Source organism: Haliotis rubra, unplaced genomic scaffold, assembly GCF_003918875.1.
Source record: "Haliotis rubra isolate DU_JTF1 unplaced genomic scaffold, ASM391887v1 Scf248, whole genome shotgun sequence".
In the NCBI taxonomy this organism is placed as follows: domain Eukaryota; kingdom Metazoa; phylum Mollusca; class Gastropoda; order Lepetellida; family Haliotidae; genus Haliotis; species Haliotis rubra.
The window spans coordinates 207,454-235,031 of record NW_025766536.1 but is presented as its reverse complement, the minus strand read 5'-3'; the positions used below and the strand labels follow the sequence as shown (position 1 = coordinate 235,031).

At 41.0% G+C, this 27,578-nt stretch overlaps 2 protein-coding genes and 3 long non-coding RNA genes across 8 annotated transcripts in view; 4 read left to right on the top strand and 1 right to left on the bottom strand.

Annotated features, from left to right (window-relative positions):
• LOC124279186 overlaps positions 1–27,578 on the top strand; it is a 129,844-nt gene that overhangs the window by 38,690 nt on the left and 63,576 nt on the right. The gene's annotated exons all lie outside the window — the stretch shown is intronic.
• Positions 3,054–4,850, top strand: LOC124279191 (fibrinogen C domain-containing protein 1-like). Its single transcript, XM_046714995.1, has 2 exons — positions 3,054–3,994; positions 4,690–4,850. Exons 1-2 carry the CDS (start codon positions 3,826–3,828, stop codon positions 4,833–4,835), a joined length of 315 nt encoding a protein of 104 aa, XP_046570951.1. The 5' UTR covers positions 3,054–3,825; the 3' UTR covers positions 4,836–4,850.
• On the bottom strand, positions 6,592–7,151 carry LOC124279194. The gene is made up of 2 exons (XR_006899315.1): positions 7,094–7,151; positions 6,592–6,853 (listed from the first exon to the last, which is right to left on the bottom strand). It is a non-coding gene; the product is annotated as an uncharacterized LOC124279194 (long non-coding RNA).
• On the top strand, positions 6,919–7,612 carry LOC124279192. The gene is made up of 3 exons (XR_006899312.1): positions 6,919–7,135; positions 7,260–7,477; positions 7,586–7,612. It is a non-coding gene; the product is annotated as an uncharacterized LOC124279192 (long non-coding RNA).
• LOC124279193 lies at positions 21,332–27,506 on the top strand. Of its 2 annotated transcripts, XR_006899313.1 has the most exons (4): positions 21,332–21,373; positions 22,102–22,164; positions 26,151–26,357; positions 27,213–27,506. It is a non-coding gene; the product is annotated as an uncharacterized LOC124279193 (long non-coding RNA). The 2 variants fall into 2 exon arrangements; XR_006899314.1 differs by lacking the exons at positions 21,332–21,373; positions 22,102–22,164 and adding an exon at positions 23,994–24,065.

Genomic DNA, 27,578 nt, shown 5'->3' with positions numbered 1-27,578 from the left:
ATCAAATTCGGGACCAGTTTTCCCACGGACGCTACTTTATTGTTTCCTAACAACTGTTGTTGATAAGGTGAAAGCCAATTTTGATCAACAACAAGTCTTTCAGGAGCGAGACAATAATGATTGTGAGACGCATGAAGTTCTGCTTGATAGTCTAAGTCCACTTCAAAGATGTAGCCTTTGTTCGAATCTGGAGCGATGCTCATGATATCGATCTCATCGTCAAACCATTCGAAACTTCCTATAGGTATATACTCACTCATGGCCAAACCATAAAGGTTATTCGCATCCAGATAGAGGAGATGGTTGGAAGGTTGATTCAAATTATAGTTTTTCATATATTTATGATTGGCTTTTGCGCAACGTTTTGATACCATGGAAATCCCAACGTGCATTCCTTTCTCGATAAACAGGTGCATATCATAATCCGTTAGGAGTTCTAGTTTTACACTTGTTTTTTAAGCAGAGCATACCACGAGAAACCTGGTGCCAAGTAACACCAGGCGGGATCCAGGCTGTACTGTTTTAAACATGTTTTTCTGAAACTGAAACAGATGTCCGCCAGCAATAGAACATCAGTTTTCAAGTAGAGATAATGATATTCACTTAAATGTTTACAGTCCAGTTTCTCCTGAACATTCAGAGCGTGGTCGTAATCTTCATCGGTAATCATCGATTCCGTCAAACTACTGAAAATTTTTATCTTGTGAGGCAGTTGGGTCTCGTCGAACTTAGACCAACTATCGATGGCGAAGTCATCATTTGCTTTGACTAAACTATCGGGCAATGCTTGTAAAAATTGGAAGCTATCGATGAATCTTAATTTTTCCGGGCGAGAAGGAGATGTATTTTTCCATATTATTGGGAATGCATTTCATTTCGCCGTTCCTTTTGGAAATGGCTTGCATGATCAAGTGAGCATTGTAACCTCTCAAATTGTGGAAGACCACGGGAATGGGAATATTTGGGTGATTAATTTTAAATTTTAAATTGCACGAGTTATGGGCGGCGCCTCGATACTTTCCGGTGATATGGCGTGTTTCTGATGGTGTTTTCTTCGTTTTGTAAACACTGAAGAAATTTTTTTAGCAGCCTTGGGACATTGGTAAATCACCGCTGGTTCTGTTTTTCCATCACATCTCACCACCACGTACCCGAACCCACAAGCTTCATGTTGCTGCGTTGTTTAAGTGAAACTTTGTTTGGGGGAGGGCGCTACCGTGAGGGCTTCGAACACGGCGTAGATCACGTAGGGTACGGACATTTGATGTTGATGCTGGATGAATTTTAAGATGTTGTCGTTTTCCTTGGGCATGTCGATTTGAACGACCATCTCTCCCACACCTGGGCAATCCTCCCGGTGTAATTCCAGCAGGTTGGCTCGCGTGGAGCCATTTGCAAAAAATGTTTCTTTATGGCATGGTGCGATTGGTCCTGCAACAGTTGACTCAAACTTTTGATTGCCGTGTAGTGATACTGGTCACCTTATTCGATGAGGAATAAGTTGATTGTGTTCACATCATCGGACATGGAGCTGATTTTGCGCGGGATAGTTTTGTCCCATTCGTGACCGAACACGTTGACGTCCGTCTTGTTTTTCTTTTCAAATCTCATCCAGTAGGAGATGGGTGTGAGGCGTTCTACCAGATGAATCCAGATGCCTCCATCGTGGGGTAGCTGGAACGACTGCATGGATTACCTTTTGGTTTGTGTGAGGCAGCTATGACCGCCACCACTGCGCAATAATTATTAACATAATCTTATCTGTGGTTTCGGGGTTGAGGATGGCGTGTGTATCTCTGAAATGCTTGGGTACTGGGAGTTACCATCTACCTTTTAATGGTTTGCTATGTCAAGATAAACAGTGTTGACGGTATCCACCACCCATCCTGAACGTTGATGTGTCCATTTTCTAACGATTCTTGTATTTTTGGGAATGAGGTGTCGATGGAGGATGCAATCGATTCTGGTTGAATTAGGACTTCCTGTTTTCATCTGAAATAAGGTTCGATGTATTCCACGCTCCCGTCCGACTGAGGCTTTTGGAGCGTCACTTTCATCGTCAGTTGGAATTTGATACTTTTCAAATCGTTTAATTCTTCATGAAGTTTACTGTCGATTAAGGGTTTGATTTTATCAGTATTGATATTAGAATCAATCACCATCCTCGAAGATAGTGTCCAACAGTGTGGTCTGTCGGCATGAATCACAATTCGATCGGCTCGGTGTCGTCCAAGCAAGGTTAACAGTTGGGCTTTTTCCCATACGAGAATAATGTTTCATTCCGCGAATATTCGCGAGAGCTTTGAACTCTTTTATAATCGGGGTTTAACATGTGTAATGTCCAGCAAGGTCAGCATTTCGTCTTTTCTCATGCGAGAATAACCAGTCAGTCCACAACTTTTAGTGAGAGCTTTCAGTTCTTTGACAGTAGCCATGTTGTTTACCATATGAAGTTTGTTTCTCTAATTAGTTGTATACCGTATGAACTTCCATGGTGTTGTCAAACAAACAAAAGAAAAAGGAAAAAAAGATATTTGTTCAATTTCACTAGTAAATATTATTTATACGTTATTCTTCATGAGTTTCTTAAATTCACTAATAAGATCTGCATGCCTTTTATTGATAGGTTTCATTCTTACTTTGTCAGCCCCATGTGCTTTGCATAAAGAATACTGGCCTTTGACCCCTATTCCGCATACATGACCCCTTCTTGCACATTAGGCATGTTTATGACAATATTCAGTCATACAGCGTTTACCGCAGGTCATACCCACAATACCCACTTACAATGGTAAGTTCCCAAGGGCCACATTGTTTGAACGCCCTCGCACATTCCATTCTCTGCCACAGGGATGTTTAAGCACTGAGCTGACTAGAGTCCACACACACAGCATTATACAGAAAGTAGGTCAGAGATATCGAGCCAGGCTATCACTTTGCATGGAGTTTGTTAGGAGTTTGGCTAGTTTTCCTGGGGAAAAATGGGATAGGATTGGGATAGGATTAGGAGAGGATTGGGAGAGGATGGGATTTCCCAGGAAATATGGGAGAGGACTGGGACAGGATTGGGATTTCCATATAGACATATGGAAGTATGGGATATATATACCCAGGAATAACACAACCATGCCACCAAAAAGGGATTTGTCTTCTGACCAGATCCAAGAAATATGCTGCCTTCGCGTTGTGCTCCCAGCAAGCGAGGTCAAAATATTGGAACCCTGAGATTATCAAAGTGGAAGTGACCGCTGAGGGTGTGCCCAATCAACTCTTTAGTCAAGGCATTACCAGCAGTGGGATGAGATTAAAAAATTGCCGGCGATCAAGCGTCCACCGGAAATGAACGCGATCGTCAAGGATCTCGGTCTCGTCTCCGTGACAGTAGGACAATACCTTACGACCAAGTATACGTTGTGGTTGGACATGCGATCCACGGACGACGATCGGCCTTTAAACATTTTTGTCAAATATTAGACAATGATTATACAAGTGTTAGACAAGTATAGTTAGACAAGTGGTAAACAAGGGTGTGCACCATGAGGAGAAGGATACCAGAGAGGACCAGGCGGATGCCCTTCTTCAGTTACAGCGGAAGACCTCCTCACTTGGTATGGTTGTCAGGTCAATGTACAAGTACCTCTCGGCATGTAATGCAACATAGGAATAATACAAGCGTGACCATCGCATTAGTCAAATTCCTGTTACAAGTGCAGCGTAGTTTGATTGACAGTGAAGTTTGCCTACAAATATAGAGTACTCCACACTCAAGCACACATTCACTTGGATGACATACAGTCCGTAAAGACAAAAGACTCGTTCAACAATATGGTGTTCCGACTGTGTCTGTGTGTAGTGTTGCTGGTTGCGTGTGGATATGCTAACATATCCGGCGACTACTGTCAGGTTCTGGACACCTACGATACTTTTAAGACATCCATGGATAACTTCCTGGCCTCCAGGGATGAACTCTGTGGGAACACGGACATGCGCAGTGGTGAGTACGTAGTAGGACAGAAAGCTTTGACACTGTTAACTCTGAAGCCTTATTAGTTTGGTCTTCTGACACCCCGATATCCATGCTTTTGAACAACTGGTTGAGGCCGTTTGGATACAATCACCTCCAAAATGTCATAATCTTTGTGTACTGCACACCAAGCCGTAGAAAAGCGTCCCATTCCCCGCTCTCTCTTGTTCCTAAAACTTGAAATACATTTTCAGTTCGTATTTTCTATGTGTTGGCGCACATGCTATCTCGTGTTAACTTAGCATGCACTTTTCTACCGTGCTTTCTGTGTGATCGCACACGTGCTACATATGATGTAGTATCCTACGTTTGTACATTTCTTTACTTAAAATGCCTACCAAAGCTAAACCATTTGGGAAAGAAGTCTTGTTCTTGGAATATCAGATCCTGCTGTCGCCAAACCAGTCGTTTCAATCAAACGTGTGTTTTATACACGTGATGTGAAATCGAGTAGGGAAGGAGTATTGTTAAAATAGCAAATGGTTGAGGATTTTGCGTCGATGCTGATTTTAAAGATACAAATTAATAAAGATTGATTCCAGAACAACATATCCTATTCAATGTGGTTGACATATGTTGATACTGATAGAGACATAATATAAATGAGAAATTACACAAATTACCATTGTTTCGGAAATAACCCGGATACACTTCATATTGAACAGATTGTAGGAGCATCCTGGATGAGTTTCCCGAAGCTGAGGACGGAGTTTACCGAATCAAACCGACAGATGGGAAGGGGTCATTTTTGGCCTACTGTGACATGACTCAACATGGCGGAGGATGGTTTCAGGCAATATCTGCAGCATGATAATTCTTCCTTCAAATGTGTAATGTTGATATGTCATACATCTCAATATTAGCATAATGTGACATTGCATTTCAATGAACAGGTGTTTCAAAGGCGACTGGACGGGTCTTTCGAACTTGGTTTGAATACATGGACGAATTTGGAAACCTCACCCACGAATTCTGGCTTGGTGCGTACAAATATCAATTCTTCTTCAGAACCATTATTATTTCCTATATCCGTGACATCTTACTCATTCTGTTGTTCAAATGTTGAGTATTTGACAACAAATGATGCAGGGATGTGAACAGCTAGACCTGTTTCGTCGTCACGTTGTACACATGGACTGGATTCCCCACATGGCACAATTGATGAATGAAAGCGAGACTACTCTGGTGTTAGTGTAATTCTGGCCATGCACAGTGCCTTGTGGTACTCGTTCTCTCGCCTCATGGGCACGGGCATGTCACTTTATTATCAATGATGGTTGAGTTTTGATCCCATACAGTGTGTGATTGGAGTCTCAGGAACTTTTGGAGAATGTACACTATGGTAATATTTCAGGAAATGAGAAGATACATAGACTCACGATTCAGAAAACCTATGAACTGCGGATCGACCTGGTGACCAAATCGGATAGTCACTTCTATGCCGAGTACAACAGTTTCCATCTGGGCAGCATGTCCGAGTTCTACACCCTGTTCATAGGGAACTACTCAGGAACAGCTGGTGAGCATATCAAACAGTTTTGACAACTGTATTTGAATGTTTGAAGTAAAGGTTAATATTCACGAAACCTCAAATATACTATAGCCCCGTCCGACTGTTTTATAATAGGAAAATACCAGAGTGCGATTCACTCTTAAATTGGGTCATTACCTGGTGATGGTAACAACTGCTTGCCAATCGTTGAATATACCCCTCTCTGCTGATGACAACCGTCACAGATACAAGTACATGCAAGTCACTTGGTTAGTTTAAACACATGGCAAGATGTGGTACAAGCTAAAGTAAAGAATTGCCTCTGGCTAGATATTGCATTGTATAGGTATGTTAGTGATTATGCATTAAGGGAGATGCATAAGTTCCACATAGTCAAACTCTTCCTTATTTCTTCCTGATATATATGTTGGTTTTTTCAACAGCTATCTAAAATGCACTATAAACCAAGACACCACTATGACCGTTCCAGTTAACAATGTTTAAACAGTTCGTACAAAATACTACGACTTAGTCTTCGGTTATTTTCAGGAGACAAAATGTTGTACAGCAACAACACCCGATTCTCCGCACGGAATCTAGATCTGGATACGTATAGCGGTAGCTGTGCAGACATCAATAGAGGGGCGTGGTGGTACAAAACCTGCGTCGAAGCAGACCTCAATCGTTTGTACAGCAAACCAATATCCTGGCATGGAATTTCAGGCATAAAATCTTCATCCATGAAGATACGACCTCTCATCTGAACATGATTCGTAGTCACACGTGTAACTTGTTCATTCATGCCATGTATTTCAAGGTTAAAGGTCCTCGCCTTCCTTTATTAACACTGTTAATCTAAGAGGTGTTCGGAGAATCTAACCACAAAGTTTTATATCATATACATCTGCACGATGATTAGAGGATATCACGTTGTGTATTTTGAGATGATTAATATCCTGTAACAGAAAAAAAACTCAAAACATTGTGTTTAGCGAGCCATGGCCGATTTATGCATGGTTTTTATTCCTAAAACTGTTTATCCCCAAACTCATAAGCGTTATCGCCTCAATATCTCATGATGCCATTTCTGAATTTTGTGGTCGAAAGCCTGTTGTCATCTTTTATAAAACATTACAGACATTGCACTTTTTCCTGTAATGTTTGCATTAACAAAAGTCGACACATTTCCAACGGATATCGCTTTCGTTGGCACTGGTGTCAACAAATATAGTTAAAACTTTTGCCTACACATTGAAAGTAGCACCTTATTTATATAATCGCGCCTCTGTCGATACATAACAGGAAAAGGTTGGCCAATTCATGAAGACAGTTTCAACCTCCGAGGTGAGTGAGTGAGTGAGTGGGTGGGTAGTGGGTGGGTAGGTGGGTGGGTGAGTAAGTGTTTGGGTGGATGAGTGAGTGAGTGAGTGGGTGAATGGGTTAGTGGGTGAGTGAGTGGGTGAGTATGTGAGTGGGTGAGTGAGTTGTGATGGTTGGAATATCTTACAACTGATATGTATCAAAATGTATCACTGTCATTACTGTTGTCAGATGTCAAATTTATTCACAGTTTCAACCTCCGAGGCTGCCCGCATAGTTGTGAGTGAGTGAGTGAGTGAGTGAGTGGTTGGGTAGGTTGGTGGGTAGGTTGGTTGGTGGGTGGATGGGTGAGTGAGTGAGTGGGTAGGTGGGTGGGTGAGTGAGTGGTTGAATGGTTGAGTGAGTGAGTGAGTGAGTGGGTAGGTGGGTGAATGGGTGAGTGAGTGAGTGAGTGAGTGAGTAGGTGAGTTAATGAATGGGTTAGTGCGTGAGTCGGTGAGTAGGTGAGTGGGTGAGTGAGTTGTGATGGTTGGAATATCTTACAACTGATATGTATCAAAATGTATCACTGTCAATACTTTTGTCAAATGTCAAATTTATTCAGTTTCAACGTCTGAGACTGCCCGCACAGTTGTGAGTGAGTGAGTGAGTGGTTGGGTAGGTGGGTGGGTAGGTGGGTGGGTGTTTGGGTGGATGAGTGAGTGAGTAGGTGAATGGGTTAGTGGGTGAGTTAGTGTGTGGGTGAGTAGGTGAGTGAGTGAGTGGGTGGGTAGGTGGGTGGGTAGATGGATGGGTTGGTGGGTTGGTGAGTGAGTGAGTGAGTGAGTGGGTGAATGGGTTATTGGGTGAGTTAGTGAGTGGGTGAGTAGGTGAGTGGGTTAGTGAGTGAGTGAGTGGGTGTTTAGGTGGGTGGGTAAGTGGGTGGTCGAGTGAGTGTTTGGGTGGGTGAGTGGGTGAGTGGGTGAGTGAGTGGGTGAGTAGGTGAGTGGGTGAGTGAGTTGTGATGGTTGGAATATCTTACAACTGATATGTATCAAAATGTATCACTGTCATTACGTTTGTCAGATGTTAAATTTATTCACATTTGTAAATGTATGGAATTTGTTTGAACAGTTATAACCTACACGGTAGACAGTAGACAAATTTCCAGTCTCACTAAGACTGTTTAGTCCAATAAAAGAGCCCACTGTAATATATGTTTTAAAAAGTAAACGTTTAAAACGATTTAGATGAAATACCAATAAATGTTGAAAACATTTTCAGTTTGTTGCACTGATGAGAAAAAATTGACACTGTATCCTGAAGAAATGAATAAACATTTTCACTGCAAACTGGCATTTGTAAACGATGTGCAACTGTGAGTGAGACAATATTGTGTTACGTTGCCCAAGCAGGTTTGCTGTTGTCCACGGCAACTTGTACTTATAACTAATTATTCAATGGGAACCTAATGTCCCTCTTAAACGTCATCAGTTTGCTTGTACGGACATTCCAGAGCACACAAGAACCTAATGACCACAGCAACTTTGTTGTCAAAGTGAACTATTTCCACGGTGACGATTACAGTTCGTTAAACTAAGTTTTCAGGGTGTGTTCCACTTCTTGATTATTTACTCATAGGTGATCGATATCCTGATGCGATTATGCGTCCAATGCATTTTGTGAGGAAGGAAAACGTATGGACATGGTAATTCTAAACTACCCAGCATCGAAAACATGAACAAACAATTGACATAGTGCCATTAATATCTCTTCAGTCGTGGTGTGATCAGAACACAGCCAAGTGTCATTCTTAACCTTACACCTACAGGCTGCTTTAATTTACAGTTAAACATGATTCCTGGTGTTAAGATTGTTGCTGCACATGGTGAGTGAGTGAGTAAGTTGAGATTTAAAGTCACATCGGCAATATTTCAGCCATATCATGACTAATAATACATATATATGATATATATAACCTTTGTCAACGAAGTACGGTTAAATTAATAGCTAAGCACAAAATGAATTAAAATTAGCTAGCATATATCTTTAAGAGTAGAAAACTGTTTTTGGACAATACAATGTACAGACTGACTAACTGAGTTTGGTTTTACACCGCTTTTAGCAATATTCCACCAACATCACGGCGGGGGACACCAGAAATGGGCTTTACACATTAAACCCATGTGGGGATTCGAACCCGGGTCTTCGGCGTGACGAGCCAACGCTTTAACCATTAGGCTACCCCACCGCCCCTACTATGTAAAGATGGGCTATTGGTCGCCAACAACTGAAGGTAGATCACCATACTATGGACCATGGGAACTTACAGTACCTTTGCTACCTGCATGGACCCAAGCTGGATTTATATCACCCCTTCCGCCACTGGCGATTGTAGTCGAATTTAGCCATGAAGTAAAATCACAAAAATACTACGTTAAAGAATCTGGTAAGTTGAACTTTACTTGAAACGTTTCGGGACTTTCGTACCTGCGCATTGTGAAGTGGATTGCATGTTCAACACACACATCACTGACTCCATGTCATAGGCAAGGACGCTGACTTGGGATGACATCATCAACGTTGCAATCTACATGCATGAGTAGTCGTCAGCTCTGTTGTGTGTGGACAGACGGTGAACATTTTGAGGAGGAGGCTGTAGTTGGGCATGCTCGATCTGGTGAGTCCAGGTCGGCAATGGAGCTTCGACCAAGACAGTTACTACTTGGTGTTGGGAATGTGAACACGATGAGATTTTGGCTTCAGTTGTGATATGATCTGAACACTCTAACAACGAGCGTAACAGTGAGGACATGACAAACACTCTGCGTGTAGATTCCCGTACACTGACAAAATAACAAAACAACAGACCGCACACACACAAACACAAACACACACACAAACACACACACACACACACACACACTCACTCACTCACTCAACACACACACAAGCACACAAATGTATGTAAAACATCATAAATTCAGGAGTGCCCTTGGAAAACGTGCGTGTGTTGATATAGTATGCATTAGATTGCAACCTTTAGATATACTCCTCACAAAACAAGTATTTTCAGTGTAATATCTTTATCAATCTCGATAGCGATTTTTGCTGTCTCGATAGCGACATGTTACTGAAAGGTAAATATTCAAAGAATACATAACCTTTAGTGACTGTCAAATTGATTTATCGGATAACACTGACAACATCACCCGAACACAACCATCCTCAGAAACAACATGCAAAGTGTGTGGCATGAATGTCCTCCACTCTTCACACATGCACCCTGATCGGTGTAAACTTACCAGTCCTGTAATTCCTCTAGTACAACAAGCGGGCCCTAACATAATTTTATGGATGATAATGCCCTTCCAAGGATGGTAATGCCTGAGAAAGAGTTGTTAACGATGTTACTTAGATCAACAACATCACACATATGGACTGGCCTGCAAGGGCACTTGATTTGAATCCCATTAAACATGCTTGAGACATTATTGGAAGTCGTGTTTACGGTCTCTATATTCACCCCCAGACTCTGGATGACCTTGAGCAGGCGTTACAGAAAGAATGGCAGAACATTCCACAACACCAACTTTAAAGGCTATTTTGGTCAATGCAAAGACGCGTGAAGCTTGCATTTGTGCTGAAGGTGGTCATTCGCGATACTGAACACTGCTTCACTGTCCAAAACTAACTTGAACCTTAATGTTAACATTTTGCTCCATCAATGAAGCACATTTTGCACGACTGTTTCACGGGTACATGCTTTTGATGGTTTGTAAGTCTATTATTGCTCAATATCATTTCATTTCACTTTGTTCATCGTGTGTACATATGTTTCACCTTTCTATTGCATCATTCCATGATTTGCAATTTCAATAAATGAAAATGTAATGAGAGGAGTATATTTCTTAACTGATGAATTGTAAATTAGGACATGCAACCTCTACACATTTTGTCAAATGTTAGACAATGATTATACAAGTGTTTCACAAATGTTAGACAAGTGTAGTTCGACAAGTGGTGGATAAGTGTGAGCAGTTTGATGAAAGTGGGTGTTCTATATATTTTTATTCTAATTTGACTGTTAATCAAAAATTTATTGGTCACAATTTTAGTTGTTGCTATATCACCTTTTTCACATAACACAATTGTACACATATCGTAATGATCCTGGGAAGGTCACGTATTTAATTTAATGTAAAGGAAGGTGAAACGAAAACATTCTAATACATTTGATGGATAACGGGGGACGGACAAGTCGTTTTGGTGGAACAGGAATTACCAGTCAATATGTCCCTTGTGGCACATGTGGGTGGCGTCAACAATAAGTATCAGGACGTTTGCGTGGCACATTTGGGGGGTGTCCCCATATAAACAACCTGAAGTCTTGGGTAGAACATTTTGGTGGCATTCCCATATAGACAGTCTGAAGTCTGGGTAGAACATTTGGGTGGCATCCCCATATAGACAGTCTGAAGTGTGGGTAGAATATTTGGATGGCATCCCCATATAGACAGTCTGAAGTCTGGGTAGAACATTTGGACGGCATCCCCATATAGACAGTCTGAAGTCTGGGGGGGACATTTGGGTGGCATCCCCATATAGACAGTCTGAAGTGTGGGTAGAATATTTGGATGGCATCCCCATATAGACAGTCTGAAGTCTGGGTGGAACATTTGGATGGCATCCCCATATAGACAGTCTGAAGTCTGGGGGGGACATTTGGGTGGCATCCCCATGTAGACAGTCTGAAGTCTGGGTGGAACATTTGGGTGGTGTCCCCATATAAAAAGCCTGAAGTCTGGGTGGAACATTTGGGTGGCTTCCCCATATAGACAGCCTGAAGTCTGGGTAGAACATTTGTGTGGAATCTCAATCAATCAGTCAAAGCTTTATTTCCGTACAAAGGCGACCGGGCCTATATGCATACAGTTTCATACATACAATACAATTTATACACGCCCATCCTCATACATACATTCTATATACAAATAATCAGAACATACAATACAGGTTAATACGGATGAAGTAGATGTAATGGTTCAAAATTAAATTCCCAAATGTATTTATAATAGTATCCTGCGTTGACCTTGCGTATGTAGGCACTGATTCATCTTCAGGAAAATAGTGATCAATTCTATCATCTGGAGCGTCAAGTGACTGATTACCTTCTCCAACACGACCGGTAAAGTCACCCATAGTATGAATATCACTATCAGTCATATACTCAGCAGCAAATAAACGTCAGTACGAATTCAAAATTAGATAGGCACTGTAATCAAATCATTACAGAAATAGAACATAATAAGCGGATCCAAAATATTTTTGTGTGTACAATACCTTGACACATCAATCAATAACTCAGCACAATTTCAAGACATTACGTGAACGTTTGCAGTCCAGACAGACTCTTGACTTCAGTATCAAGTGTAACCACCACGAGCGGCAATAACTGCAGCACAACGTCTATGCATGGAGTGCACCAATCGATTGATGAAGGCCATTGACACCTTGAACCACACTCTGAGAAAGGCTTGGCGCAATAAATCGGCTGTGTTCGGCCTTGGTATGACGTTATTCAGTCTCCTCTAAATTTCATCCCAAATATGTTCAGTTGGGTTAAATCAGGACTAAGGGCTGGCCACTGCATAATGTTGACACCGTTCTGCTGTAGGAAGTCCCGTGTAGCTCTGGCAGTATGGGCCCGGGCGTTATTATGTTGGAAAATGTTGTTCCGGTGACGTGCGAAATGTGGTATGACGTGGGGTCTGAGAGCTTGGTCGATGTAGCGCACCGCTGTGATGCCGCCGCCTCTCCCTGGACCAAGGTTCTGGAACACCACAGGACCCACTCTCTGGTTCAGGCTTATTCCACCCCATACCATGATGCTTGCACCTCCCAATGAGTCTCTTTCCATGACGAATTGGTCTGAGTAACGCTGGCCACGTCGTCGCCATATTCTTGTTCTGCCATCTGCAGTTGATAGGCAGTATCGACTCTCATCTCTAAACAGAACAGTGCTCCATTGCCTGTATCGCCAGTTTTGGTGTTATAGGGCAAACTGTAGACGTTCAGTCCGATGACGAGGGGTGAGGATAGGTCCACGGTAAGGTCTACGGTTATGGAGGTTCCCGCTGTTAAGACGTCAGCGTACTCTATCAGTACTGATTGGTCTTCGGTGTGTTCCCACTGTCTGGCGTGCTGTTTCGAATGCCTGCATGAAGCGATTCTGTACATGCTGTCGCACAACATGGCGGTCTTGTTGTCTTGTGGTCACCCTGGGTATGCCAGTACGGGGGCGATCATTTGTGGTGTTGGTGGACCCGTTGCTGCAGCCTATAGATGGTCCGAACGTTGACCTGGAAGTGATTGGCAACGGCTTGTGCAGTGTGGCCAACTTCTAGCCTTCCTAGCGCCTGGTTCCCCTGAGCTGACGTGAGTCGCGGCATCCTGCTGACGTTGTACTGTAAATGTTTCAAACAGGTTTGGGGTTCATTTTATAGGGCTAGTCCTTGTGAACAACACGTGCAGCATGAGTTGCATGGAGAACACCATTCCATCTCATAGATCAGGTTGCGTTTTTGAGACCATTTCGCTTCTAATTGATCAAAGAGGGTACATGTTTGTATTTTCTTACAGAATGTTAAACCTTCTGGTGGAATATATACAGCAAAAAGTAAAATATCTCGTTCAGTATTCAACATATGTTTGTTTAAGCGTAAACAGATAACATTTCAGATTGTAACAGGTATCTCTGAACCCTATTGTGACAATGAATTCCGAATAAACATGTAGGTATCTCCTGAAAGTCTTCAAAGTTAGACAGTTTATGAGCTGGAATTCAGATAAATCTGGTATAGTGATCATATTACCAAGAAGCGTCTCGAATAGGGATATTAGGTCAAACTGACCTAGGAAGGCTAAGGAATCTGAGTCTTGTAACTTGCTCTTTAGGCCATCGATATTCCATGAAAGGAATGTAAAGGGAACAAAAGAGATGTTATCGTAGAAGTCACTACGATTTGTGACATCACGAGGCGTGTGTTGGTCATCCGTGTCATCAACAGGTGTTTGTAATTGGTTACAGAGCCGGCCGAGTTCCATTTGTGATATTGTAGGAGCGCTTCTTGTTGTGGGTGTATCTGTGGGTGTGGGTGTATGTGTGGGTGCGGGTGTCGACGTCGTCGGATTGTCAACAACTAAACTGACTTTGTTCCGGCGTCTCACTGCCTTGGCGAAAGTCCTGTCCAAACTGTCTTGCAAGTTGGGCTGCGTGATGTCTCTAATGTCGTATGGTTGTTTTCAGTTTCATAATGTTTACAATTTACTACATGCTGAAAACTCCTCTTTCCAAAAGGGGTGAGCCGAGCTTGAAGTACTTTGAAGAGCTGTTTATCCCAGGAAAGTAGAGTTCTGGAAGGCACATACTGGGTTAGGAGAGATGAGAGATATGTAGGGACAAGGTTGTTGAGACACTTAAAGGATGTACAGAGAACTTTGAAGTCAACTCCGTATTGAACAGGAAACAAGTGCAAAGACTTTATCACAGTGGTTATATGATCATATTTAGAACTCAAAGATATAATTCTAGCGGCTGTATTCTGCACTTTCTGGAGTTTTTTCATGTGTTCTTTGGATATTCCAGTGAGAAGGCTATTGCAGTAGTCTAGGCGGGAAGACACAAGACATCTGACCAGGATATGTGCACTCTCTTGAGTGATGTATTTTCGGATGGTACCAATGGAACGAATGTGAAAGTAGCATGTCTTACACAGATGATCCACTTGTGCAGACATGGAAAGGTCCGACTGTAGCTGTACTCCAAGATCTTTAACTTGTCGTGATGGGGAGATACAGGCAGAAGCAATCATCACTCGCTCAACATCTACCTTATTGATCTGCTGTGGTCTTCCGACCAATAATAGGTCCTTTTTGTCGTCATTTAACTTTAGTTTTCTTTCGGACATCCATGACTTAATTTCAGAAGTACAGTTTTCAATTTGTTGTAGGGTGTCACAAATTGATTCAGTGTAAAATCTATTCATCAGTTGAACATCATCTGCATATGAAAAATGAGGAGTCTCAAACTTGTCAGTTATGGTTTTGAGACAGTTTACGTATAAGAGAAACAACACAGGTCCCAACACTGAACCTTGTGGGACTCCACACGAGAGCACTGTCTTATCCGAAAACTGTCCCAAGACATATACATACTGCCGCCTGACATGGAGATAAGATGCAAGCCAAGAGAGCACTGTTCCACTGATACGGACTTGATGCTGTAAAATATCCAGAAGCTTGTAATGATCAACCGTATCAAACGCTGCACTGAGATCTAAATGAGTCAGCGTTGCCATGTCACCAGAATCCACTAGACACCTGAGATCATTAACAGCTCTCACGAGCAAGGTCTCTGTTGAATGCTGCGGACGATAAGCAGACTGATAGTCATCAAGGATATCATTGAGTTTTGATATGCTTCATCAGTTGTCTGGTAACAGCTTTCTCCAAAAGTTTTGAAAGAAAAGTCAAGTTTGAAACGGGCCGATAGTTCTTGAGTATGTTGGTATCAAGTTTGGAATTCTTTAACAGTGGAGTAACAATAGCATCTTTCAAACATGAAGGGAAAACACCGGATGAAAGACTTTTATTAGTAATGTCGGTTATAACTGGAAGTAAATGATCGAGATGAATAACTACAAGATTGCTTGGCATTGGATCATTCAGCCAAGTGGTTTTGTTGGATGATTTGATGAGACTCAGAACATCCTGTGGAGTACAAAATGCGAACTCCCTCAGAGGAACGCCATCAAACGAGGTTTCCTCGAACACCATGTCTGGCTGTTGATACTCCCTGAGAAGTTTCTTGATATCGAGAATTTTATTCTCAAAGAATGAATTGAAATCATTGGCAAGTTGTGTAAGTTTATCACATTGAGGAAGAACAACTTTTTTCATCTTGCCCATAATAGATTTCATGAAATTGTGGAGATCTCTAGGCTTTCCTACACACTCTGTGATTTGCTGTTTACAGTACAAACGCTTCTGCTCTCTTCTTACACACTGACTGCAATAAACGGAACCACAACCAAGCACCTGAGAACGTTGTAACGATAACTACAACGCAAAGTTACGAGAACGATTCTTTTCAGTGTTGAGATGGTGGGGTAGACAAATGGTTAAAGCGTTCGCGCGTCAGGCCGAAGGTACGGGTTTGATTGCCCTACTTGGGTATACTGTGTGCAGGCCATTTCTGGTTTCCACTCCCGTGGTATTGCTAAAACAGTGTAAAACGTAACTCACTCACTCAGTCACTTTTCAGTGCTATAGCAAATTGTGAGTTCGTCAATGTATATCATACGTTATCTGTGAGCTCTTCAACACATTCGATATGATATCTCTGAGCTCCTCAGTATATTTAATACGTTATCTGTGAACCTGGGGTAGTTGCGCATGCGTCAGGTTGACTGGTTGACCATAACATCTTCTCTCATTTGAAATGTTTTAAAACAACAACTTGAAGACAGATAGGACGTACAAATAGCTCAAATACGCGTCGGACATAGGTGCTTCGAGTTTTGTCGACCACAATGGTGGATATAACAATACTGGATACGATACGTTGGTGGAGATACGTATTGGATGGTACACACATCGACCAGACAGGAGCTAGATTGACAAGATGGCAACTGTGTATAAGCCAGAAACGAATTGGTCAACAACAACTGAGTACAACTACAGAATGGAGAGCCTTCTTGATGTTGCATGCCTGCTCGGTAGTATTCACCACGCAATTTTTTTTTACTTTGCCTTTTCGGTACTTGGATTTGATTTGAAGTATGAAAGTATATCTGTCGATCATGTGTATGGGTCAATGACCTGTTGTATCAACTACAAGCACGATTAACTCCTAGTGCGTAATATACCGTTAAGGGGAGCTCGGTGTAAAGCGCTATTGTGTTGACGTCACGTTGAACAAAACCCCGGCCCAGTCACTCAAGCAGCCCTTGACAGTATGAAAGCTGACTTATTATCTGCCCTCACTGAAATGAAGAATGTTATTCAAGGCGACGTCATACAACTAAAACAAGAAGTTTTACATATACAGGAACACATGAAGTCTCTTACGAATTCAATAACTGAGCTGACGAGTGATGTTAGTAGGTTGAGTGAGGATCAACATGTCCTGCGATTAGATATTGACTCTCTTAACGACAATATTGAAGATAAGTATGCATCCTAATGTGATCCGTTTGGCCAGTTTGAAAACCGACTGGAACGACTGGAAATATTCAGCCGCAGTGACAATATTGTGTTATTTGGGATCCCTGAGACTGAACAGCATGAGTCGTAAAGTGAGTACAGAAACAAGGCAGTGCAGGTGTTGAACTCTGTCTGTAATGAGCCTGAGGACTGCATACAACCCAGCGACATTAAACGTGCTCACCGGATTGGTGGTGAACAGGTCAGAAAACCAAGACCACTTATAGCTGCAGTTTGGGATACCGAAAGCAAAATATGGGCTCTGAAAAAACAAAATCAACTAAAGGAAAATAAAACTGGTATAGCAAACGACCTAGCCATTAAACAAAGAGAGCAACTAAAAGAGCTTCCAGATACGGGAAAGAAAGGATACTACATTAACGGTAACCTTATTGTCGTAGACTATGCCTGTGCCTCTAGCAACCACGAGATTGACGGACCCCAAGAGCCTAGACGCAAAGCACCCAGATCCAGCACCATACAGGCTGACCCTAATAGGCGTACGAGAAAGGATCGGGAGTACAGATAGGGGTAAGGCCGGGCCCCAGTAAAAGCAACCCATATCCATGAGGATCTACCAGAGAAGGTGACTGATTCAGGTAGTGACGTTTCATTTATAACATGGAACGTGTCTGGACTGTTTAATGAATTACATTACCATGATTTTATGAACCTTTTTAAAGGATATGACATTATTAATTTAACAGAGACATGGGTTGTTGATTGTGATTTCAGTAGTATTGTGTCATGGTTTCCTTTATATAAGTGTTACCATATCCCAGGTGTACGATTGTCAGAGTGAGGCAGATTATCTAGAGGTATCCTGCTATGTGTCAAAGAATGTTACCAGCCATACGTTAAACACGTTGATAAAGGATTAAATGACAAAAGTATGTTTTCCACTGTAAACGATAGAATGTTTATATTTGCTTATATACAACCAGAAGGATCAAACTGGTATTCTTCACGCATCTATTCCAAAAAATGGTATCGATATTCTATTTAATGACTATTGCGATTCTTCTGCGAATGTTGCATACAGTGATGTCCTTCTGGTGGGTGATTAAAATGCGAGAACTGGCCAACAAGCAGATTTTAACAAAGATGATTATAAGTACATATCGGATGATTGTAACGATTTGAATGACTTTATAAACAATTCTCATCTACGCGAATATCTTGCGATACTCATATAAACACATTTGGAAAAAGTCTTTTAGAAATGTGTCGCCTGCTTAACATCCAAATGGAAGATATGGTACAGACAAGGGTAAAGGTGATTATACTTTTATAAGTCACGGAGGGTGTAGTGTTATTCCCGCTGTTAAGACGTCGGCGTACTGTATCAGTACTGATTGGTCTTCGGTGTGTTCCCACTGTCTGGCGTGCTGTTTCGGATGCCTGCATTAAGGGATTCTGTACATTCTGTCGCACAACATGGCGGTCTTGTCGTCTTGTGGTCACCCTGGGTGTGCCAGTACGGGGGCGATCATTTGTGGTGTTGGTGGCCCCGTTGCTGCAGCCTATAGATGGTCCGAACTTTGACCTGGAAGTGATTGGCAACGGATTGTGCAGTGTGGTCACGCAGGGTGTAGTGTCATTGAGTATATCATCGGCCCAGCTACAGCATTTAATCAGATATGAAGATTTGATGTTGTAGAGTTCTAGGTTTCTTTTCCAAAAGTCCAACTGCAAACGAATGTCATTTCCTCAAATTTTATTCCTCATGATAATATGTTGAATATGACGATATTGAAGTGTGAAGATGTTAAATTTTGAAGATTGACTGAAATAACAAAAATCAAGGATCATACGTTTCAGTCCTCAGTGAAAATACACAAAATGGCTGACATTCATTCACTGACAAAGTGACCTTCAAAAGCAACATAAAGACACTCAAAATTACCAAATTAACATAATGCTACCCAAATAAATACATATAAGAATAAGTTGGGGTACATACCATGTTGTTTGAGCTTCTACATCCATCAAATCTAGTGTGTGAGACACTCTCACTGCACAGCTGTCTCTCACCCATGTGCCTCTCAGTCACCCACGTCCTTCTCAGTCACCCATCTAGAGTTACCCGACTTGCCTAAGTCTAAGGTAACTGAATCACCTCAAATCTCTCTCTCTCTCTCTCTCTCTCTCTCTCTCTCTCTCTCTCTCTCTCTCTCTCTCTCTCTCTCTCTCTCTTGTGACGTTTAGGTGATTCATTAACTTGTTTCGCCTTCTGTTTCCTTCATTTCTGTGTTTGTGAATTTTTGTGTTATATTTGCTGTGTATAGTGTCTTTTGAGCACTAGTATATTTAGTACATTAGCACAGAGAGCTTGAGTACAGGCTTAGTTGCCTGTGTGTATTGCATTATCAGGAACCAATTCCTATCCTAAACCTCAAGAAATTTCCTCTCTCTCCCTCTCTCCTCTCTCTCTCTCTCTCTCTCTCTCTCTCTCTCTCTCTCTCTCTCTCTCACGATATGGCTGAAATATTGCCGATGTGACTTTATATCTTAACTCACTCTCTCTCCCTCTCACTCAATATCTCTCTCTCTCTCTCTCTCTCTCTCTCTCCCTCCCTCCCTCCCTCCTCTCTTCCCTCTCTCTCTCTCTCTGATATTTTCACATTGTCATAACCAAAAATTCTCTTTCCTACTTTTAAACTCATACATGCACATTTTTATACATACATTAACTCACACATTCACAATTTAATACTAAATGCTCAAACACTTACACACTTTGCATACAACTTAGTACACATATCTGTTGCACTTAATACTTATACAATCACTCTTGCTACCTAAATGCAAACACTCTGTACATTCATACCAATTTACATACAAACAAAATTAACCTATAACCTGAACACAGATGTTATCTCCCGTTGTGAATCACATCATCTTCCGATATCGTTTGCTCTATTGTCGATACGTGTCAAACAGCTAGCTACAAATGAAATGTCTATAAATACACCTATTGTTAAGTACATCTGGAAACACGAAAAGGAAGGCGAATTTGTTTAAAATCTTTTGAACTTGTCAAGCGAGTTGGAGAATGCAACAGAAGTAATGTGTTCTGATTGTGAGCTTGGTATACAAATGTTTAGTGATGTAATAGTCAAGTCAGCGGAGTGCATGAAACGGACCATTACATCGTCCAAACGAAACCCAGATTGGTTTAACAATACATGTCAAGCACTTAAACATCAGTGATGTCATTACCTTAATAGATTTAGAAAGCATAAGGACACGCCAACTCGAGATTTATATATTTCGTCAAGATATATCCACAAAACTACGTGGAGAGATGCGAAACGTAAGTTTGAAAACAGAAATATGAGTGAGCTCTCGGACTCAATTACTAATCCGCAATTATTTTGGCGAAAGCTAAAGTACATCTCATGTTCACAAAAAAATGAAAATAACATTACAGAAAATTAATGTAACGACAACTTTATGAATCTCTTTGATTGGGACTCCAGTGTGAATCCCAGTGACTCCGTAGAAGATGGTGACAGCATATTTATACATGACAGCCAGGCACATAACTAACGATATGTTCAGTGCACCCATTAGCCGGGAGGAAATCCAGTCAAGTATTAATAAACTTAAATATATTAAAACTGCTGAGGAAGACCTCATAATCTGCGAGTTCTTTAAGTCCTCTTGCCATATCATTATACCTTCCTTCCAAATCATATTCAACACATTGTATGATAATTGATCATTCGCTATGAAATGGGCAAAAGCATTTAAACATTTAAACATTTAAGGACCATTTATTACAGTAGGTTTCTAAAGCATTAATTTGCCTCTGTACACCACTTACTGACTCTGAGAAAAACACCACATCATCGGCAAACATCAAAAGGCATATTTCAATAATATCTGGATATAATTGGACACCAGTGGAGCATGGACGGTTAATCTCAGACACTAGATCGTTGATGAAAAACGAAAATAGGAAAGGGCTTAGGACACAACCTTGCCTGCCTAAACGACTGTAAGAACATTGTTGTTTGTTCGAACGCAGGCTTTAACATTTGCATAAATACTTTTTAAAGTTCTGCGGCTATCCCATCTCAACGATGTAGCCATTCACAGCTGAGTTGACTGGGACATATAGTCACAGTATTTTGTCCAAGTTTACTGTACGTTGTTATACCCGCAACTCGGCGTTTGCACGTATTCATATGGCCACCATCTGGTTCTTTTAAGTGCACAGGGTTGTGTACTGTACACTAGGGGTTGTGACAACACTGGAAGAGACTGCACACAAAGTTGACTCCAAGGTTTTTTACACTTTTTTTTACACCAAGGTTTTTACAGGATTGCTAGTGGGCTCGATCCCGACCCCTCAAGCTTGCTGGTTCACTAGCCTGGCGCCCACCATGCCCCACAATCTAGCGGGAAAGTAATCAATATGATTCTTCTTGCTTTACTGCATTGCAAATTCTATTTTCAGAAAGCAAAGGCAAGCGTGTTAATGACCTCGAGATTAAAGTCACTAAATTACTTGTAACGTTTTCTTCAATACAATTGTCTTATTCGTTCATACTACTCTACGGTCGTAGAACATGGCCTCGAACAATGACGTTCTGGTAGCTTAGGTCTTTCAGTTTGCAGTTAACGTTGTTCAGTTTTGATCCCACATCAGTTGTGATGATAGCCTGTAAAACTGCACACTCACTCGCTCACTCCATATCTATTCCGCCATATAGCTAAAGTATACAGCAAACCATATTATCATTTACACCATACGGTAAGGTGTTATCAGCTGAATAATTGACTTGCCGTTGCATGTGTTTGTGACGGCTGCCACCAGTTGAGCAGGGTACCGTCTCCTTTGTGTTAACACATGATATCATAATGTTATCACATTAGATAATGATTCATAAGGACCTGCAAATTATATAGTCGGAATAGAAGAACTAGTATCCACCTTTAGAAGATGTTTCCAAAGATTGAAGAATGTTTTGTTTATATGAAAACAGAAAGTCCATAAATCGTTTTTTTGCAGAGAAACTGTTAAATGACAACAAAAACAGAGATATTCGTCTCAGGGATGTAGAGGCAGCTCAAGGTAATGCATCGTTAAACTATGGTTTGCAGTCTTACCTACACATTTAGTTACTACCCCTTAATACTTTGGGTTGGACATGTGTTCGAGCCTGTATGGTTGTGGGAAAATTGGCCCTTGGGCCTGTGGAGTTGGATAGATGCTGGCAAGGGAAAAACAAGGAGCACAGTCGTATTTTCTAAACCAAATTATAATTTACACATGGAAAAATATCCCAACACCCCATATTTTCCATAGTAAAATGTGTGAGTAATTCTTGGGAATGCCTAAAATACATCTTACATGTGTACAAAGTATTTGACTTCATTCTGCTTGTCCATCATCTCAGCTTGTTAAAGGTACATACCGTCGCAGTCCTGTCAAACACTGGTATGTCGGCATTTTGCCAAAATTGACTTTTGAAGAAAACTACATTAATTTAGTATCAATGCATTTTCTGTCAAATTCTCATAACAATCCTCCAACAGAATTCCAAGATACAACCATTTTTCAAAAGCACCTACCTTATTGGTCCCCAAAAGTGACATGCAAAACCTCGTAAGTTTCAGCGCTATCGTTTTGTGAGGATGTGTTTCGATGCTTATTCACATTACTACAGTGGTATTGTGCTCGAAATACCACCTATGTTATGAAATTCATTAAATGCTGTGAAATAACCATAAAACAACAAGTTTTGACACATAACTAAAGAATCTGGATAACTGACAGTGTATGTTTCCCCCCCGTCTTTAGCAGCTTTAGGGTATAACATTTGATCCTTGGTACTTGTGTTGCATCTAATACCAAAACTGTCGTCCCATTATTGTAGAAATTCCGGTAAATAAGCTGTTTCTGGAACCCAATATCGGCCAGTGACTGAGCTGTTAGTCATGAGTAGAACATGAAACCACAGCCATGAGTCGACTGGTACATGCAGATGACAATCAGAAAGCAATCAAAGGTGAAGTTCTCACTGTGGATCTACCAGCTGTGCTGATTGCTCCATCACTGAATGGCAGTGCATTGTAGCATAACACCAAGTTGGCCTGTCACACCTTTAACATCTTTGATGTTGCTTCACATGACGTCATGTAATACGTCTGGCATTAAGGTCATGGGGAGCTAATTGTTCCTGTCATTTCCTCCTGCATTACAGACTACATCAAAAGAGAAGTTTCTCCAGGTGTGCAGGGCCCCGTTGTGAGACGTCTTAAGAGACGATACTGTAAATGAGATGGATATTTTTAATGGATAGGGCCCACTACATTAATCACGGTACAGCTGTCATGAATAAGTGGTTCATTTAGTATTTTCTTACTCTGACAAAACATGTCATGCAAATGGACCTTAGGCGATAAAATGATCTTTTTCTTGTTTAAATGTTGTATTTGAGAATGCAATAATGGTTCTGGCTCGTTGAACAGGCACCAGACTGTCTCTTCTTCCTGTTTAATTGTTATTTGAATACATTTAAGAGAAATTTTCTGTTTTTCAAAATACCCTATTTGATACTAGACTTGATGCAAAACCTCGTATTTTTTATCCAGGCCTAACAGTTTGGAATTCAGATGCAAATTTCATTGCAAATAATGATGCAAAGTTATGGTTGAAAACTCAATGTGTTAAGTTTGCACACATATAAATGAAAAAGTTTGTTCGATTACCAGTATCTCAAAATTTTATAAAAGTCAGATACGAGGTTTTGACAGGACTGCGACCATACATTATTTGAATGAGATGAAGTGAAACACTTTTCAGCCGATCGGAATAGAAGAACTAGTATCCACCTTTAGAAGATGTTTCCAAAGATTGAAGAATGTTTTGTTTATATGAAACAGAAAGTCCATAAATCGTTTTTTGCAGAGAAACTGTTAAATGACAACAAAACAGAGATATTCGTCTCAGGGATGTAGAGGCAGCTCAAGGTAATGCATCGTTAAACTATGGTTTGCAGTCTTACCTACACATTTAGTTACTACCCCTTAATACTTTGGGTTGGACATGTGTTCGAGCCTGTATGGTTGTGGGAAAATTGGCCCTTGGGCCTGTGGAGTTGGATAGATGCTGGCAAGGGAAAAACAAGGAGCACAGTCGTATTTTCTAAACCAAATTATAATTTACACATGGAAAAATATCCCAACACCCCATATTTTCCATAGTAAAATGTGTGAGTAATTCTTGGGAATGCCTAAAATACATCTTACATGTGTACAAAGTATTTGACTTCATTCTGCTTGTCCATCATCTCAGCTTGTTAAAGGTACATACCGTCGCAGTCCTGTCAAACACTGGTATGTCGGCATTTTGCCAAAATTGACTTTTGAAGAAAACTACATTAATTTAGTATCAATGCATTTTCTGTCAAATTCTCATAACAATCCTCCAACAGAATTCCAAGATACAACCATTTTCAAAAGCACCTACCTTATTGGTCCCCAAAAGTGACATGCAAAACCTCGTAAGTTTCCAGCGCTATCGTTTTGTGAGGATGTGTTTCGATGCTTATTCACATTACTACAGTGGTATTGTGCTCGAAATACCACCTATGTTATGAAATTCATTAAATGCTGTGGAAATAACCATAAACAACAAGTTTTGACACATAACTAAAGAATCTGGATAACTGACAGTGTATGTTTCCGTCTTTAGCAGCTTTAGGGTATAACATTTGATCCTTGGTACTTGTGTTGCATCTAATACCAAAACTGTCGTCCCATTATTGTAGAAATTCCGGTAAATAAGCTGTTTCTGGAACCCAATATCGGCCAGTGACTGAGCTGTTAGTCATGAGTAGAACATGAAACCACAGCCATGAGTCGACTGGTACATGCAGATGACAATCAGAAAGCAATCAAAGGTGAAGTTCTCACTGTGGATCTACCAGCTGTGCTGATTGCTCCATCACTGAATGGCAGTGCATTGTAGCATAACACAAGTTGGCCTGTCACACCTTTAACATCTTTGATGTTGCTTCACATGACGTCATGTAATACGTCTGGCATTAAGGTCATGGGGAGCTAATTGTTCCTGTCATTTCCTCCTGCATTACAGACTACATCAAAAGAGAAGTTTCTCCAGGTGTGCAGGGCCCCGTTGTGAGACGTCTTAAGAGACGATACTGTAAATGAGATGGATATTTTTAATGGATAGGGCCCACTACATTAATCACGGTACAGCTGTCATGAATAAGTGGTTCATTTAGTATTTTCTTACTCTGACAAAACATGTCATGCAAATGGACCTTAGGCGATAAAATGATCTTTTAAATAATCTCTATTTGATACTAGACTTGATGCAAAACCTCGTATTTTTTATCCAGGCCTAACAGTTTGGAATTCAGATGCAAATTTCATTGCAAATAATGATGCAAAGTTATGGTTGAAAACTCAATGTGTTAAGTTTGCACACATATAAATGAAAAAGTTTGTTCGATTACCAGTATCTCAAAATTTTATAAAAGTCAGATACGAGGTTTTGACAGGACTGCGACCATACATTATTTGAATGAGATGAAGTGAAACACTTTTCAGCCGACCTTCAAATATAACCGACTGCAGTCACCTGAGTCGATTCTTATGCTGTTTGTGACTACGTGGCTTCTGGCTAGTGATATTTATATTTAGGAACGAAACATTTCTTGACACGTGAACTTATCAAATTTTGTACATATTTATAATTAAGAAGTAGTCATTATATCCGTAATGGCTTGTTTTCAATTTATTGGTGAAACGCGAAAGATCTATGTTTTCGTGTGAACGACCGAATACTTTACAAAATTGGTCTTTAACATATGTTTGAACCTACATTTGAAGCAACAATATTTTTAAAGTTGATGTGATGCTGATATTGAAGGCTCTGTCCAGGAGGTTAATGTTATGTAGGATCAGTAGTGGTCGTATCTGCAGCAATTGATCTCACACATGGTACACATATCGATAATCATAACAGATCCTCGTTGTCAAAAGCAAACCCGTACCTTCGTAATGTCTATATATAAAATTACATTACAGCCAAAAAAGCGTCGGAGCCGAGTGTAGATTGTGGTTCTCCAACTCCTGCAGAAGGCACATATGTTGTCTACAGCTCAACAGGTCTTCATGCCAGTGCCAACTACAGATGCAAGAAGGGTTTTCTTGACAGACACGCTGGTGAACAGATGATGAGCTTGTGTCAGAAGGATGGGAACTGGACCATGGTCAACGTGAAGTGCGTCAACAGTAAGGATGCAACCTAGTTTAATGTCAAAATGAAAACTTCTTAAACTTCTGTTGAAAATATAAGAACGGTCTACCTGCGTGCTGTATCGAATTCACCTGCTTAGCCTTGTCCGACTAATAATATATATAATATTAACATTTGTGATAATAATGACTACTACTTCTAATACTGACCCGTGAAGGTCCGGGTTAGAATATTGGCCTTCAGTAACCCATGCTTGTCGTAAGAGGGGACTAACGGGATCAGATGGTCAGACTCGCTGACTTGGTTGACTCATGTCATCGGTTCCCAATTACGCAGATCGATGCTCATGCTGTTGATCACTGGATTGTCTGGTCCAGACTCGATTATTTACAGACCGCCACCATATAGCTGGAATATTGCTGAGTGCGGCGTAAAACTAAACTCAACTTCTACTACTACTACGACTACCACCGCCCACCACTACCACTACCACCACTACTAGTACTACTACTGCTACTTCTACTACTACTACTACTATAACTACTACTACTACTTCTACTACTACTACCACCACCCACCACTACCACTACCACCACTACTAGTACTACTACTTCTACTACCACTACTACTACTATAACTACTACTACTACTACTACTACTACTACCACCCACCACTACCACTACCACTACTACTACTACTACTACTACTACTACTACTACTACTACTACTACTACTACTTCTAAACTACTACTACTACTACTACGACTAGTACTACTACCACCACTACTTCTACCACCTTTACTAGTAATACTACTACTACTACTACTACTAAAACTGTTGCCTCTTTACTGAATAAAACTCTCTCTCTCTCACTCTCTCTCACTGGCAGGGTCTGTCAGCGATTGGATGCTCAGACGCCACACGGTCACGGCAATAGGGAAGACGCGATGTTCTCCATCCCCGGATTTAACACACTCCAAACTGTAACAGGATCTGCCAACTACTGCCGTGACCCAGATGGTACAGGGTTTTTATGGTGTTACACAACGGACCGGAATTCACGCTGAGAAGAGTGTGATGTCCAAAGTGTAACCCGCAGTTTTGAGCGGATTACTAGTACAGTGTTGTGGGTTGGGAGCAATTCGTGATTTTGCAACATTAAAATCGGTCAGTGTGAAACAAATTGTAGTTATTTGTTCTTTTTAATTGGTTGTTTTTTGTATCGGTTCCATTAATTGAGCCAAAGGTGGTGAGT

Excerpts from the sequence above, each read along its gene's own strand:
- LOC124279191 (XM_046714995.1), top strand. The coding sequence starts at position 3,826 with ATGGTGTTCCGACTGTGTCTGTGTGTAGTGTTGCTGGTTGCGTGTGGA. Across the intron at positions 3,995-4,689 it reads GAACACGGACATGCGCAGTG|ATTGTAGGAGCATCCTGGAT; the intron begins GTGAGTACGTAG and ends CATATTGAACAG.